At 71.2% G+C, this 11,352-nt stretch overlaps 4 protein-coding genes across 10 annotated transcripts in view; 2 read left to right on the plus strand and 2 right to left on the minus strand.

Annotated features, from left to right (window-relative positions):
• LOC149862017 (tapasin-related protein-like) overlaps nt 1–2,803 on the minus strand; it is a 3,194-nt gene extending 391 nt beyond the window's left edge. The window contains exons 1-6 of the mRNA XM_090053857.1: nt 2,665–2,803; nt 1,932–2,125; nt 1,229–1,557; nt 803–1,096; nt 598–696; nt 7–374 (exon numbers count right to left, since the gene is read on the minus strand). Of these exons, the coding sequence (XP_089909983.1) occupies nt 7–374; nt 598–696; nt 803–1,096; nt 1,229–1,557; nt 1,932–1,993 (1,152 nt within the window). The 5' untranslated portion in view covers nt 1,994–2,125; nt 2,665–2,803. The remainder of the gene's footprint in view (nt 1–6; nt 375–597; nt 697–802; nt 1,097–1,228; nt 1,558–1,931; nt 2,126–2,664) is intronic.
• On the plus strand, nt 2,147–4,473 carry LOC149862018 (ADP-ribosylhydrolase ARH1-like). Of its 5 annotated transcripts, XM_090051746.1 has the most exons (8): nt 2,152–2,427; nt 2,566–2,795; nt 2,874–2,972; nt 3,055–3,160; nt 3,242–3,321; nt 3,403–3,586; nt 3,655–3,869; nt 4,227–4,473. In XM_090051746.1, the coding sequence occupies exons 1-8, from the start codon at nt 2,417–2,419 to the stop codon at nt 4,400–4,402; spliced, it is 1,101 nt and encodes a 366-aa protein (XP_089907872.1). In that variant the 5' UTR covers nt 2,152–2,416; the 3' UTR covers nt 4,403–4,473. The 5 variants fall into 5 exon arrangements, with proteins under 5 accessions (XP_089907873.1, XP_089907874.1, XP_089907870.1 ...); XM_090051748.1 differs by lacking the exon at nt 3,403–3,586 and having other exon boundaries at nt 2,148–2,427; nt 2,874–3,160; XM_090051745.1 differs by having other exon boundaries at nt 2,153–2,427; nt 2,874–3,160; nt 3,403–3,869.
• A 666-nt stretch (nt 4,474–5,139) lies between these two features.
• Nucleotides 5,140–8,779, plus strand: LOC149862019 (myelin protein zero-like protein 1). Its single transcript, XM_090051770.1, has 5 exons — nt 5,140–5,385; nt 7,734–7,793; nt 7,869–8,213; nt 8,406–8,542; nt 8,629–8,779. Exons 1-5 carry the CDS (start codon nt 5,289–5,291, stop codon nt 8,713–8,715), a joined length of 726 nt encoding a protein of 241 aa, XP_089907896.1. The 5' UTR covers nt 5,140–5,288; the 3' UTR covers nt 8,716–8,779.
• A 53-nt stretch (nt 8,780–8,832) lies between these two features.
• PRODH2 (proline dehydrogenase 2) lies at nt 8,833–11,348 on the minus strand. Of its 3 annotated transcripts, none has more exons than XM_090051736.1 (10): nt 11,028–11,348; nt 10,740–10,936; nt 10,515–10,635; nt 10,346–10,426; nt 10,193–10,273; nt 9,928–10,110; nt 9,693–9,859; nt 9,500–9,610; nt 9,320–9,408; nt 8,833–9,233 (listed from the first exon to the last, which is right to left on the minus strand). In XM_090051736.1, exons 1-10 carry the CDS (start codon nt 11,208–11,210, stop codon nt 9,064–9,066), a joined length of 1,383 nt encoding a protein of 460 aa, XP_089907862.1. In that variant the 5' UTR covers nt 11,211–11,348; the 3' UTR covers nt 8,833–9,063. The 3 variants fall into 3 exon arrangements, with proteins under 3 accessions (XP_089907862.1, XP_089907863.1, XP_089907861.1); XM_090051737.1 differs by having other exon boundaries at nt 9,928–10,074; nt 10,346–10,429; XM_090051735.1 differs by having other exon boundaries at nt 10,346–10,429.
• Between the last annotated feature and the right edge of the window lie 4 nt (nt 11,349–11,352).

Below are 11,352 nucleotides of genomic sequence, written 5' to 3' on the forward strand. Positions count from 1 at the left end.
CCACACCCGGATCTCCCAGCACGCGGGCTCCTGGCTGCTGTCCTGGGGCTCGCGCCGGAAGTGACACCGGACCCGCGCCCCGTGGTCCTGCACCGTGGGGGTGAAGGTCAGGGAGGCCGTGAGGCCGGTCTCAGACCTCTCCTGGATCGACGTCCAGCCCGGGGGCAGGGCCGGTAAGAGCAGCTGGTGCTCGGGGGCCGCCCCGGGCCAGTCCTCCTGGATCAGCGCCATGTCCTCGCCCTGTGCGCGCTCCCACATCACAGCCGTGTCTGCAGGGATCTTCCCCTCCATGGAGCAGCGCAGAGTCACCGCCTGGCCCAGACGGCACCGCTCTGGCCCCTCCACCTTGGACATGGACCAAGGGGCTTTCCTGCCTGGGGTCGGAGCCACACACGGGACATAGGGTCACTTTGGGGCGGTCCTGGGGATGCCTCCGGCCTGACAGTGGGGCTGTGGGTTGTGTGGTCCCCGAGAGCAGGAGGGTAAAACCTGCCCTGATCCAGGAGCCCCGTCTGCACCCCGCACCGTGTCCCCGCCTGAGACCCTGTTGCCGTCCCCTCCATGCCCTCTGCTCCCCCCCGGCGCTGTGCCCGGTACCTCTCCTCTGATGCCAACAGTAAACGGCTGCACCCGCAGCTCCTAGTATGATCACGATGGCCACGACGGCCCCGATCGCAGCACCGGTGCGGTCCGAGCCTGCGGCAGGGACGGAACGGAGGGAAAGTTGGTGTACAGCCTTGGCTCCAACACTCGCCCCACAGCACTGTCTGGCCTCGCTGCCGGGCCTTTTTTGGGAGCTCACCTGGGACATCCAGGGTGAACTCCTCGTGCAGGGGCTGCTCCAGCGCCGGGTGTCGGACGCGGCAGGCGAAGACAGCGCCGGTGTCGCTCTGGACTGGGGCGAAGGTGTAGGTCAGGGTGAGGCTGAAGGTCCCGTCTGGGTTCCTCTGGGGGCTGGAGAGGGTGGAGCCATCCAGGATCTGCTCATCTCTCAGCCATGCGACGTCCACGTCCTCGGGGAAGAACCGCCCCATGTGGCACAGAAGGGACATCTCTGCGTCGCCCGTGTGCTGGTCCAGGGAGATCCTCGGGGCTGCTGCAGGGGCCGGAGTCGTGAGGGGAGCACCACCAGGCCCCAATTCCCAGAGCTGTCCCACACCACACATCAACACCCACCACCACCCTGGCCACAGAGCAGCACCCAGGCCCGGGTCCTGAGGGGCCTTACCGAGCACCCAGAGGGTCGTCATGCCCAGCTGCGTCTCTGTGCCGTACACCACCTCACAGGTGTAGTTCCCAGTGTCCTGCACCGTCACATCCTGCACCTCCAGGGAAGCATTCCCGATCCACAGCTCCTGCTCAGACAGGCGCAGCCGCGGCTCGGAGGTCCCCCGGCCCTGGTCATACTGCGCCACGGGGCCCGCGGCGGCAGAGAGCCAGCGCACCCGCAGCACTGTTGGGTCAATGGGCCTGCCCACGTTGAACCGGCACTTGAGGAGCGCCACTGAGCCCACCACCGCCCGGGTCTCCGGCGCCGTGTACAGCGTCAGCATGCCCCTGCCAAGGAGAGCACATGTGCCATGCAGGGGCGTGGCCCACGGCTCCCAGCACCCGCGCCCCACCAGCCACGGCAGTCAGGCAACCCTGGTGCTACACGCGAAGGAAGGAGGCCAAAGGCACAGGCCACGACCATGGCCCCACAGGACCCGTCACCCTCCACCAGTGCTGGGAGGCCGGGCTGAGCCAGGACCTCGGGCTGGGAGCCGGGGGCTGAGCGTGGTTTGGGGGGGCCCTCAGCTCCCTCCAACCACGGGATCCACTGCTGCCCCTGCCAACCACTGGGACAGCACCCAGGCTCCGGCCAGCTCTTGGGCCCATGGCCACCCCCAGTGCCCTGCCCGGTCTGGGAGCCCCAGGGTGCCCCAGACTTACCTGCTGCCCTCAGGAAGAGGAGGTGGAGGAGGGTCAGGAGGAGGGGAGCCCCCAGCCCCATGGACCCGCTGCCTGCGTGGCTCTGTGCTGCACCCCGAGTCCCTTCGCCAGGCTCTTCCACGATTTCACTTTCGCTTTCCCTGAGAATCCCAAGGGCAGAGCAGGAACTGCTGCAGCCTCACATGGGCACCTCCTGTGGGAGCGGCAGGGTCAGAGTCCCCTTCCCTCCTGTCGGCCCCCTGAGCCAGCCGCCACGGCCCCATTACACCTTGCCTCCTGATGCGCCCAGCCCTGGGCTGTCCATCCTCTTCCCCAGGGGCACCGGGGCTGGCAGTGCCACGAGGCCGACACTGTCCCTGCCCCTTTAAGGGCCCTGCGCCAGGGGATGGCGCCAGGGGGAGGAGAGGCAGGGGCTGCCCACAGTCCGACAGACAGACACAGGTGTGGGGAGGGGGTGCGGGACAGACCGAGAGTGTGAGCTGCCATGGAGGGGCCGTAAGTGCCATGCACAGTCCCGCGGCATTTGGGGTGGGGGGACCCTGGCGCACCGAGCTGGGGTGGGGGTACACACCCTCCCCGCCCCGACCCCAGCAGGGCGCGCCCCCCTCAGCCCTGGGCCCTGCCCCTGTGCAGGTGCGGGGCACCCCCCGTGGAGGCGTACCGGGCGGGCATGGTGCTGAGTGGGGCGGGTGACGCGCTGGGCTACCGCGGCTCACTCTGGGAGTACTGCACCTCGGGGCCGCAGATCCACGCTGAGCTGGCGGCACTGGGGGGGCTGGCGGCGCTGCGTGTGGTGCTCCCGGACTGGCCCGTCAGCGACGACACCGTGCTGCACCTGGCCACTGCCGAGGCCCTGGCCACCGGTGAGGCCCCCACAGGTGGGGAGTAGGGGTGGGGGCAGCTCTTGGGGCCCCGCTGACCTGCCCCCCTGCTCCACGCAGGGCTGTCGGGGGACGCGCTGCTGCAGGAGCTGGCGCGGCGCTACGTGGAGGCGATGGGTGACATGGAGGGGCGCAAGCCGGGGCCCACCAGCATTCTCGGTACGGTACGGTATGGCCCAGCCCCCTCCCCAGGCACTGTGACACCACAGTCTGACCCGTGTCCTGCATTGGTCCCTCGCAGGGACATCCCAGTTGCGCCCGGGGCAGCCGGGTGGGCACCGCATCCCCTTCAACCCGAAGGGCACCGGCTGCGGGGCCGCCATGCGTGCCATGGCCATCGGCCTCAGGTGGGTGCAGGGGGCGGGAGGCAGGTGGGTCCCAGGTGGGTGGGGGTCAGCAGGGCTGTGACCCCCACCCTGCCCCGACAGGTACCCGCGCCCCACAGAGCTGCCGGACCTGATCCGGGTCAGCGTGGAGAGCGGCCGCATGACACACCACCACCCCACGGGTATGGGGCCGGGGCCAGGCAGGTATGGGTAACGGGGCAGGCCTGGGCCATCCCCGGTCCTGACCCCCCGTGATCTGGCAGGGTACCTGGGGGCGCTGGCGGCGGCACTACTTACGGCACTGGCGGTGCAGGGCGTGCCCCCGGAGCAGTGGGGCGCCCGCCTGCTGCAGACGTTGCCCCTGGCGCAGGCCTACGTGCGGGACGTGGGCGGCGATGTGGCCCCCAACATGGAGGCCTGGGCGGACTTCCCCAATCGCTGGGCCTGGTGAGTGAGGGGGCACGGACCGGGGGGCACCCGGGGCTCCTCTCACCCTCCCACTGCCGCCCCCGCAGGTACCTGGCAGAGCGGGGCCTGGCCAACGGGAGCGGGCCGGCGCGGTTCCCCGAGCCGTATGGCCCAGCGGAGCGTGATGTGGCCTACACTGCCCTCAGCCTGGACGGCTGGGCTGGGCGCAGCGGGCACGACGCCCCCATGATCGCCTACGATGCCCTGCTGGGCGCCGGTGCCAGCTGGGACCAGCTCTGCGGCCGCGCTGCCTTCCATGGCGGTAAGTGAGGCCTGCTGCGCCTAGACACCGGTTATGCGCAGCTCCCAGCACACTCCCCAGAGCCAGCTTTAGCCCTGGGGGTCTTGTTACACAGGGCCCCAGTGCACCCATCCCCAGAGCCAGCCACAGCCTGGGGGGCTCTGCTACACATGGCCCTAGCCCGCCCCAGCCCAGAGCCAGCTGCAGTGCATGAAGTCTCTGTTACACAAAGCCACTAGTGCAGCCCAGCCCAGAGCCAGCCACCACACTGGGCGCTCCGGTTGGACCCAGCGCACCCACCCCAGCCCCAGGCGTGCGGCAGGGCCCCGCAGGGACACCCGCCCCTGTAGCACCTCCTGACCCGCGCCTCTCCCACAGGGGACAGCGACTCGACGGCCGTCATCGCGGGGTGCTGGTGGGGGGTCACCCACGGCCTGGACGGGGTGCCCCCCGGCAACCACGCGCACCTGGAGTACCGCGCCCGCATGGTGCAGGCCGCCGACCGCCTGCACGCCCTGGCCTGGGGCCCCGCGCCCGCCGCGGGCCGCCCCTGAGCCGCCCGGGCGCGGGTCCCCCCCGCCCCCGCCCGGGCCTGCCCCCCGTGTGCAATAAAGTGGTGCCGCGAGCAAGGGCCGTGCGTGGTGTGTGGGGCACGACGCGAGGGACGGGGCGGGCGGGCCGCGCCGCGAGGCGGGACGAGCCGAGCCGGCGGCCGCCAGATACCGCCCGGGGCAGGGGGGCGCGGAGGATTAGCACGGGTTATAAGGGCCGGCGCCCGCCGCCGCCGCGCTGCCGCGATGGACCCGCCGCTGGGCCCCGCCTGCGTCTTCCTGCGCAAGGGCATCGCCGAGAAGCGCCGGGTGAGCCCGCGCGGGCTCCCTCCGGGGGGCCGGGCGGGGTGCCGTCCCGCACGCCGGCCTGCCCTGACCGCGGCCGCCCGCCCTCGCGTTTTGCAGGAGCAGGAGCCGGGCGCCGACGAGCTGGGAGGTGAGGCGGGGCCCGGGCCGTGCTGCGGGCCGGGCGGCGGCGGGCGGCGTGAGCGCGCGGTGCCGCGCAGAGCTGCGGGAGGCGTTTGCGGAGTTCGACAAGGACAAGGCACCATGGGCTACATGCCCACCGAGATGGAGCTCATCCAGCTCTCGCAGCACGTCGCCGTGAGCCGTGAGTGCCGGGGCGGGGCCGCGCGCCGCACTCACCGCCTGCCCCGCGCAGTCGGCGGCCGCGTGGACTTCGAGGACTTCGTGGAGCTGATGACGCCCAAGCTGCTGGCGGAGACGGCCGGGATGATCGGGCTGCAGGAGATGCGCGACGCCTTCAAGGAGGTCAGCGCGGGCCCGGGCGGGCGGGGGCCGCGGGGCGGCGGCGCTGACCCCCGCGCGGCGCCCGCGGTTCGACGCCAACGGGGACGGCGCCACCACGCTGGCGGAGCTGTCGCAGGCCATGCAGCGCCTCATGGGCGAGCGCCTCACGCCCGGCGACATCCGCGCCGTCGTCACCGAGGCCGACGTCAACGGCGACGGCACCGTGGACTTCGAGGGTGAGGTCCGCGGCGCCGTGCGGGGCAGCTGCCCGGTGCCGCCGCGGGGCAGGCTGGTGCGGCGGGAAGGGGGCGGCCGCGCTGATCGGCGCCGTTTCCCTTGCAGAGTTCGTGAAGATGATGTCGAGCTGAGCCGCGCGCGCTCCAGGGCGCGGGGAGCCCAGAGCCCGCCCCCCCCGCACAATAAACGTCTCCGCTGCCGAGCCCGAGCGGCGCGTGCGGCTGGGCGGGAGCGCCAGGCCTAGCGCCGCTCATCGCGCCCCGGGGGCGGCAGATGGGCACGGCCGGGGGGCCGGGGGCCGCGTTCAGCCCGAGCAGCAGCGCCCGGCAGGCCAAGCCCGGCGCGGGCGCGGGGGCTGTCTGCCCGGCGGCGCGGGAGCCGCACACCTGGGTCCTGCCGGCGGGCGCCGCGGTTGGGGTGGCGCGGACTGGCCCCGTGGGCAGCCCGCCCCGAGCCTTACGTGGAGCCGGGCCGGGCGGGGCGCTGGGGCAGCGGTGCTGCGTGGGGCAGAGGCGTGCCGTGGTGCGGTGCGGAGCCCCGGGGCGGCGGGCACCCAGCCTACCCGGGCCGGCCGGGCGCTTGGCACGGGAGCGAGCCCGAGGGCCGGGCCTGCTGCCCCGCCGGCCCGCAGCAGGGCAGGGAGGGCCCGGCCCCGGCCCCGGCTCCGGCTCCGGCGGGAAGGTGCCCCCGCCCCCGCGGCTGTGCCCGCAGCCTGGGCCGCGCCGCGCCGGGGGAGCCCGTAGGGGCGGCGAGGGGGGCCGGGGCCGCGTCCCGGCAGGGCGCTGCCGCGCGAGCCCCAGCACTGGGGCGGCCGTGGGGAGCCCCGGGCCCCGCCCGCGCCCGCTCCGCCCCCTCGGCCCGGCGGGCGCACGGCCCAGCACCGGGCAGCGGCGCGCGGGAGCCGGCGGCAAGATGGGGGGCAGAGACGCGGCCCCGTAAAGGGCCCACACGCGGGGCAGGTTATTCTTTAAGAGGCAAATTGCCCGTGCCCGGGGCGCGTGCACCGAAGCCAGCCACCCCCGCGAGGCCGGCCACCCACCCGCGCCTCCACCAGCGCCACAGCCCGCATCGTCCCCTCGGGGCCCCAGCCCCGCGTGGGCACCCCGGGGCCACGCTGCCTTGGCACGAGGGGCCCGCAGCGCGGTGTCCGCGCAGGCAGGCCCGCCCTCCCCTCCTGCGCGTGCGGGCGGGGGCAGCCACAGAGGCAGGACCGCCCACCCCAGCTTGGGATAACTGCCCCTGCGCCCCATACCAGCTCCTTGTGCCATTAGGAAGTAGGGCAGTGAGCCACCCCCAGGCCTGCCCGCTCCCCACCGCACGTGCCTGGGTGCAGCGGCAGCGCACACCAACCTGCTGCCCTCTGTGGGCACCAAATCCTGCTCCCCCACCTGGCCCCCTCGTGCCAGCCTCTCATGCCTCCCAGGCTGCCTTGCCCACATGCACGCACCACCTGTGCCAGCTGCTTGTGCTGTCCACCCCGGCTGCACTCCCCCTCGCACGTGCCGGCCCCTGCCACAGCCATGCTGCACACTCAGGCACTGCGACCCCTGGCACCTGCTCGCGCCAGCCCTTGGGCATGGCAGGGCCCAGGAGGCCTCGCACCCCGGCACTCCTCAGGCAGGCAGCTTAGCGTGCCCATGCGGCGAGAGAATAATGGAGGCAGGAGCAGGGGGAGCAGGCTGCGTCCTCACGCTGAGCCGCTGATACCAGCTCAACTTGCAGATGTGCTCCCAGCCAGATTAGGGGGCAAGGCAGGGGGGGCATCAGGACCATGCCCATCACTGGTGAGCTAAGCCAGGCCAGAGGTGACAGGGCACCTTGCCCTTGACATGAGCAGGTGTCACTGGGGGGGGGGGGGGGGGGGGGGAGTTGGACTAGGCCCAGGGATGGATGCCAACACATCACACCTCCATTTCCCGCCTCACCCGGCCTTGGCGTCCGCAGCGTCAGCAGTCTGCTGGGACTGGGCGCAGGCGGGCTGGCCCCAGGCCTAGAGGAAATTCCAGAGGAGACCTCCGTCCAGCCTGGGCAAGGCTGGTGGGGGGGAGGAACTCGTGCTCTGAGGGGGCGCTTTCGCTTTCCCTTCCCCAGCGCAGACATAGCCGCCCCACCTCAGGGGCCCTGGGGAGCTGGCGAGACCCCCAGTGCTGGCCACCAGCTCCCCCCAGCCTCCATGGGTGAGCAGGGTGCCAGGGAGCCCTGGGAACAGGTGGCAATGGGACCCAGGTGTCCAAGGCTGCCCCTACCCCACTCCCCACCTGGGGACTCAGGTGCCACCCCCAAGGGGAGGAGGGCGACAGGGACCCATGCCTGCCCTCTCACCCCCCTCCCCTTGCTGCCCTTACAGGGCTTGCTGTCATGTGGCTGTTACCCGTCCTCCTCGAAGCGCTTGGGGGGCTTGTATCAGGTATGGCCCCCTCTCCTGGCCCCCAAACCTAGACCCCTGCAAACTGCACTCACACTAACCTGCTACCCCCTGCAGACGAGCTGGCCGTGCGGGCACCACTGGTGGTGGAGGCTGAGACGGGGGCCATGGCAATACTGAACTGCACTTTCGACCCCCCTGCCACGGACCTGATCCTGTACTGGACCCGATTCACCAGCACTGGAGCCACGAGCACAGTCTACATCCACTACCAGGGCAAGGTGGACACCCGGTACACGGACCCCACCTACGTCACCCGCGCCAGCTTGGTAGGGGACCTGGACAAGGGAGACGCCAGCCTGCGCCTGGGCCCCCTGTGCCTGGCTGACCGTGGCACCTACCGCTGCCGGGTGAAGCATGCGCGTGGCACCGGTGTGGCCGAGACCCAGCTCCACATCCTCAGTAGGTTGTGGGGTGGGGGTGGGGTGGGGTGGGGAGGGGAGGGGGGTTCCTCTGGGGGTGTCCCGAGTCCCCGGCTGCCAGGTCCCTAGTGGGGTGGTTGACAATGGGGAGGTGTGGGAGCCCCAGTCCAGACCGGGCCCCAATCTGGCCCCGCAGCACCGTGCCCATGTCTCACTCTGCTCCCCCCTGCAGACTCATCCAGGCTGGACCTCGGCGTCACAAACATGACCCCCCCACCTCGCACTAGGCCATGGCTGGATGGTAACGCTAACTGGGCCTGGGCCGCTGGCTTGGGCCCTGGGGCAGTGGTGGTCCTGGGAGTGCTCTGGGTAAGTTGTCCCACGTGGGACCCTGGCATGGATGGGGCCCCCCCAAACCCTGCAGCCCCTCACCCCGGTTGTATCCCCTCCTGCAGGGCTGGCATCAGAGAAGGATGCGCAGTGGCAGTGTGGTTCCTGTTCCCCCAGAGCGGCCGCCCCCCGCCACGCACCTGCTCCCCTGACACCGGCCACCACTCCCAGCATCCCTGGTGCCCTTGGATGCAAGGTTTCTCCCGTCCCGCAGGCGAGCCCCCCGCCCCAGTTCAGTGCACCCCATTAAACTGGGCCAGAAGCCAGGCTGCAGTGAGTCACACTGGGATTTATTGTGCAGGGGATCTAGGGGGAGCTGCTTGTGCCCCCAGCCCTCCATGCTGCCCAGAAGCCCTCCGGGCTGGGGGTAAATGCCCGTGCCAAAAGGAGTCATGCCAAGGGCAGCTCCTGTCCCAGCACCCCCAGGGCCAAAGGTGAGAGGAAGGAACGGTGGAGGGTGTCTGCACGCCCTGCCTGGACTCTGGGTCCTCCCGACTGCATCACGGGCGCCGGAGCAGGCGGCGGTAGAGCTCCCGGGTCAGGAGGGCACGCTCGGCCCGTGCCCCAGCTAGGACGCTGCGGTTTTCCTGCGCCCGGCGCACTAGGTAGGGCAACACGTCCTCCACAGGCCCGTAGGGCACTGACTTGTACACGGCATAGCCGGCCTGGCCTGCAAGGGAGGCCACAGGTCAGCACACAGTGGGGCACACACCTCAGGCCTGTGGCACATGCATGTGCACACATGTGCAGTCATACCGAGTGCCAGCGAGACGTGGTCGCACATGCCCAACAGCTGCCCAAAGCACACGCCCCCGTCTGCCTCAGGGATGCCCAGCTCCGCCATTCTGTGGACAACACACGGGGGGGGGGGGTCATGCCAACCCCAGGGCACGCTGGGAAGGTCTCCCCCTGCCCAGGGCACACTGCAAAGGGCACCTGTGGACAGCGTGGCGCACGGAGGCTTCGTTGTGAGTGGCCACAATGAGCTCAAAGCGTTGCCCGTCCTGTGCTGCCCTCTCCAGTGCCAGGTCCAGGCACGCGTCATAGCTGCAGGGGGAAGGGCACGCGTGGACGGGGGACCCAGGCATCCACCTCTTCCAGGGAACCCTGGCATCTGGGCAGGCCCTACCTGGCGTTGGTGGCTTCCCAGGTGGGGTGCACGGGGTTGGGGCACCCCCGGGCCCGGGCCAGGCCCCGCTCCTGCTCCAGGTACGCGCCACGCACCAGCTTGACCCCGAAGCAGAAGCCCCTGCGCTCGGCTGTGCCGGCATCCTGCTGCAGTCGTGCCCGGCAGTCCTGGGGCAGGGGATGGAGGTCAGGGGGCAAGGGGTGGAGGGCGGGGGGCACAGGGAGGGCGTGGGTACCTGAAGGTAGGCCTGGTAGGTGTTCCAGACCCAGGCACGGTCGCGGTTCCAGCGGGCCATGAGTGCCAGTGTCACCAGCCCCAGCGCCGGGTTGACGTAAGTCTGCTCTGCATCCACCAGCACCCGCACGCTGCGCTGTGATGCCAGCTGTGGGCACAGGTGCCGTGGGAACCCAGTGCCCGGCTGGGACCCAGGCAAGGGATGAGCCCCCAATGCCTGGGTTCCCCATGCTAGACACCCCCTCCCCAGGCTGCCTGCCCCGTACCTGCGCGATGCCATCAAGCCGGGTGAGCGCGGCGCTGAGGTGCTGGTTCTGGTCCGGGCTGAGCCAGGGGAACCGCGGGTCCTGGGGGGCGGGCAGGCAGCAGGGTAAGAGCTAGGGGTCGCTGTGAGGAGGGGCAGGATGGGCGGTACTCACCTCACCAGCCATCACCGCCATGAGTCTGTCCAGGCTCAGCTCAGACGTGCCCCCCGGCTCTGCCAGGCGCCCCGACACAGTCTTCTGATTGGAGGAAGGAGTTGGGGGGGGGCTGGCATCCCCTGGATCCGCCATACAGAGTGTAGGGGCTGGGGCCCCCCGTACTCACACAGAGATGGGCGCTCATCAGGGCTGTGACCTTGAGCTGCATCATGGGCCGTGGCCCCCCCTGCACCGAGAGCTCCACGCAGCCCCGCGCTGCCTTGCTGTTCCCCTCGTACCAGTGCTCCCTGCGAGAGGGCTGCAGGCTGGGACCCAGGTGTCCAGGTGCTGCCCCCACCCATGCACTTCGTTCCCACCCCACAGCCCCCCCAGAAGTGCACAGCCCCCTTACCCATCAGGCCGCAGCCCCCCCACGTCCTCCTCAAAGGGCAGGGCCAGCATGGGGCGCAGGCCCAGGGCCTGGAGGCGCCGTGCAGTGACCCCTACCTCAGCCGGAGTCGTGCCTGCCACAAACTGCCCGTAGAAGGAGGCGCGGAGCAGCCCCCCCCACAGCCGGCGCCCCAGCACCCGCCGCGACACCCACAGCAGCTGCCAGGCACAGGGGACGGGGGGTCAGGGGGCAGCAGGGCACCCCTTGGCCCCCCCTCACTCCCCTCCCACAGGGGTTCCCACTTCTCACCGCGGGGGCGCTCCGGACGAAGCCAGGCAGCCCGCACAGCCCCAGTACAAGCAGGGCCCGGGCCAGCTCCTGCCCACTTTTGGCCCTCAGCGCTGCCCCATCCCTGAACCCCCCCAGGATGCCTGGGTCCCCCTGGGGGAGCCCTGCTGCCCCCCGCTGCCACAGCCTGCTGAGCCCCAGCATCCTGCCCCGTCCGCGCCTGCTGCTGGGCGAAGTTCACCTCCCTGGGGGCAGCTACCCCCCTGCAGGGCAGTTACTTATTAACCCACCTCGTTAACCCCCATGCCTGACTGGGCACTGCCCACCCCTGCCTGCAAGGGGTTAA

This window comes from Crocodylus siamensis, chromosome 6 (assembly GCF_052110815.1).
Source record: "Crocodylus siamensis isolate JL-2025a chromosome 6, ASM5211081v1, whole genome shotgun sequence".
In the NCBI taxonomy this organism is placed as follows: Eukaryota; Metazoa; Chordata; order Crocodylia; family Crocodylidae; genus Crocodylus; species Crocodylus siamensis.

Bases quoted from the DNA above. Each gene is read 5' to 3' on its own strand.
- PRODH2 (XM_090051735.1), bottom strand. From the start codon at position 11,210: ATGCTGGGGCTCAGCAGGCTGTGGCAGCGGGGGGCAGCAGGGCTCCCC. The intron at 10,430-10,514 runs GTGAGTACGGGG...TCCTCCAATCAG, and splicing joins TGATGAGCGCCCATCTCTGT to AAGACTGTGTCGGGGCGCCT. The intron at 10,274-10,345 runs GTGAGTACCGCC...CCCGCCCCCCAG, and splicing joins TGGCGGTGATGGCTGGTGAG to GACCCGCGGTTCCCCTGGCT.
- LOC149862019 (XM_090051770.1), top strand. From the start codon at position 5,289: ATGCAGCGCCTCATGGGCGAGCGCCTCACGCCCGGCGACATCCGCGCC. The intron at 5,386-7,733 runs GTGAGGTCCGCG...CTGCCCTTACAG, and splicing joins CGGCACCGTGGACTTCGAGG to GGCTTGCTGTCATGTGGCTG. The intron at 8,214-8,405 runs GTAGGTTGTGGG...TCCCCCCTGCAG, and splicing joins GACCCAGCTCCACATCCTCA to ACTCATCCAGGCTGGACCTC.
- LOC149862018 (XM_090051744.1), top strand. The intron at 3,322-3,402 runs GTATGGGGCCGG...GTGATCTGGCAG, and splicing joins GACACACCACCACCCCACGG to GGTACCTGGGGGCGCTGGCG. The intron at 3,870-4,226 runs GTAAGTGAGGCC...CCTCTCCCACAG, and splicing joins CCGCGCTGCCTTCCATGGCG to GGGACAGCGACTCGACGGCC.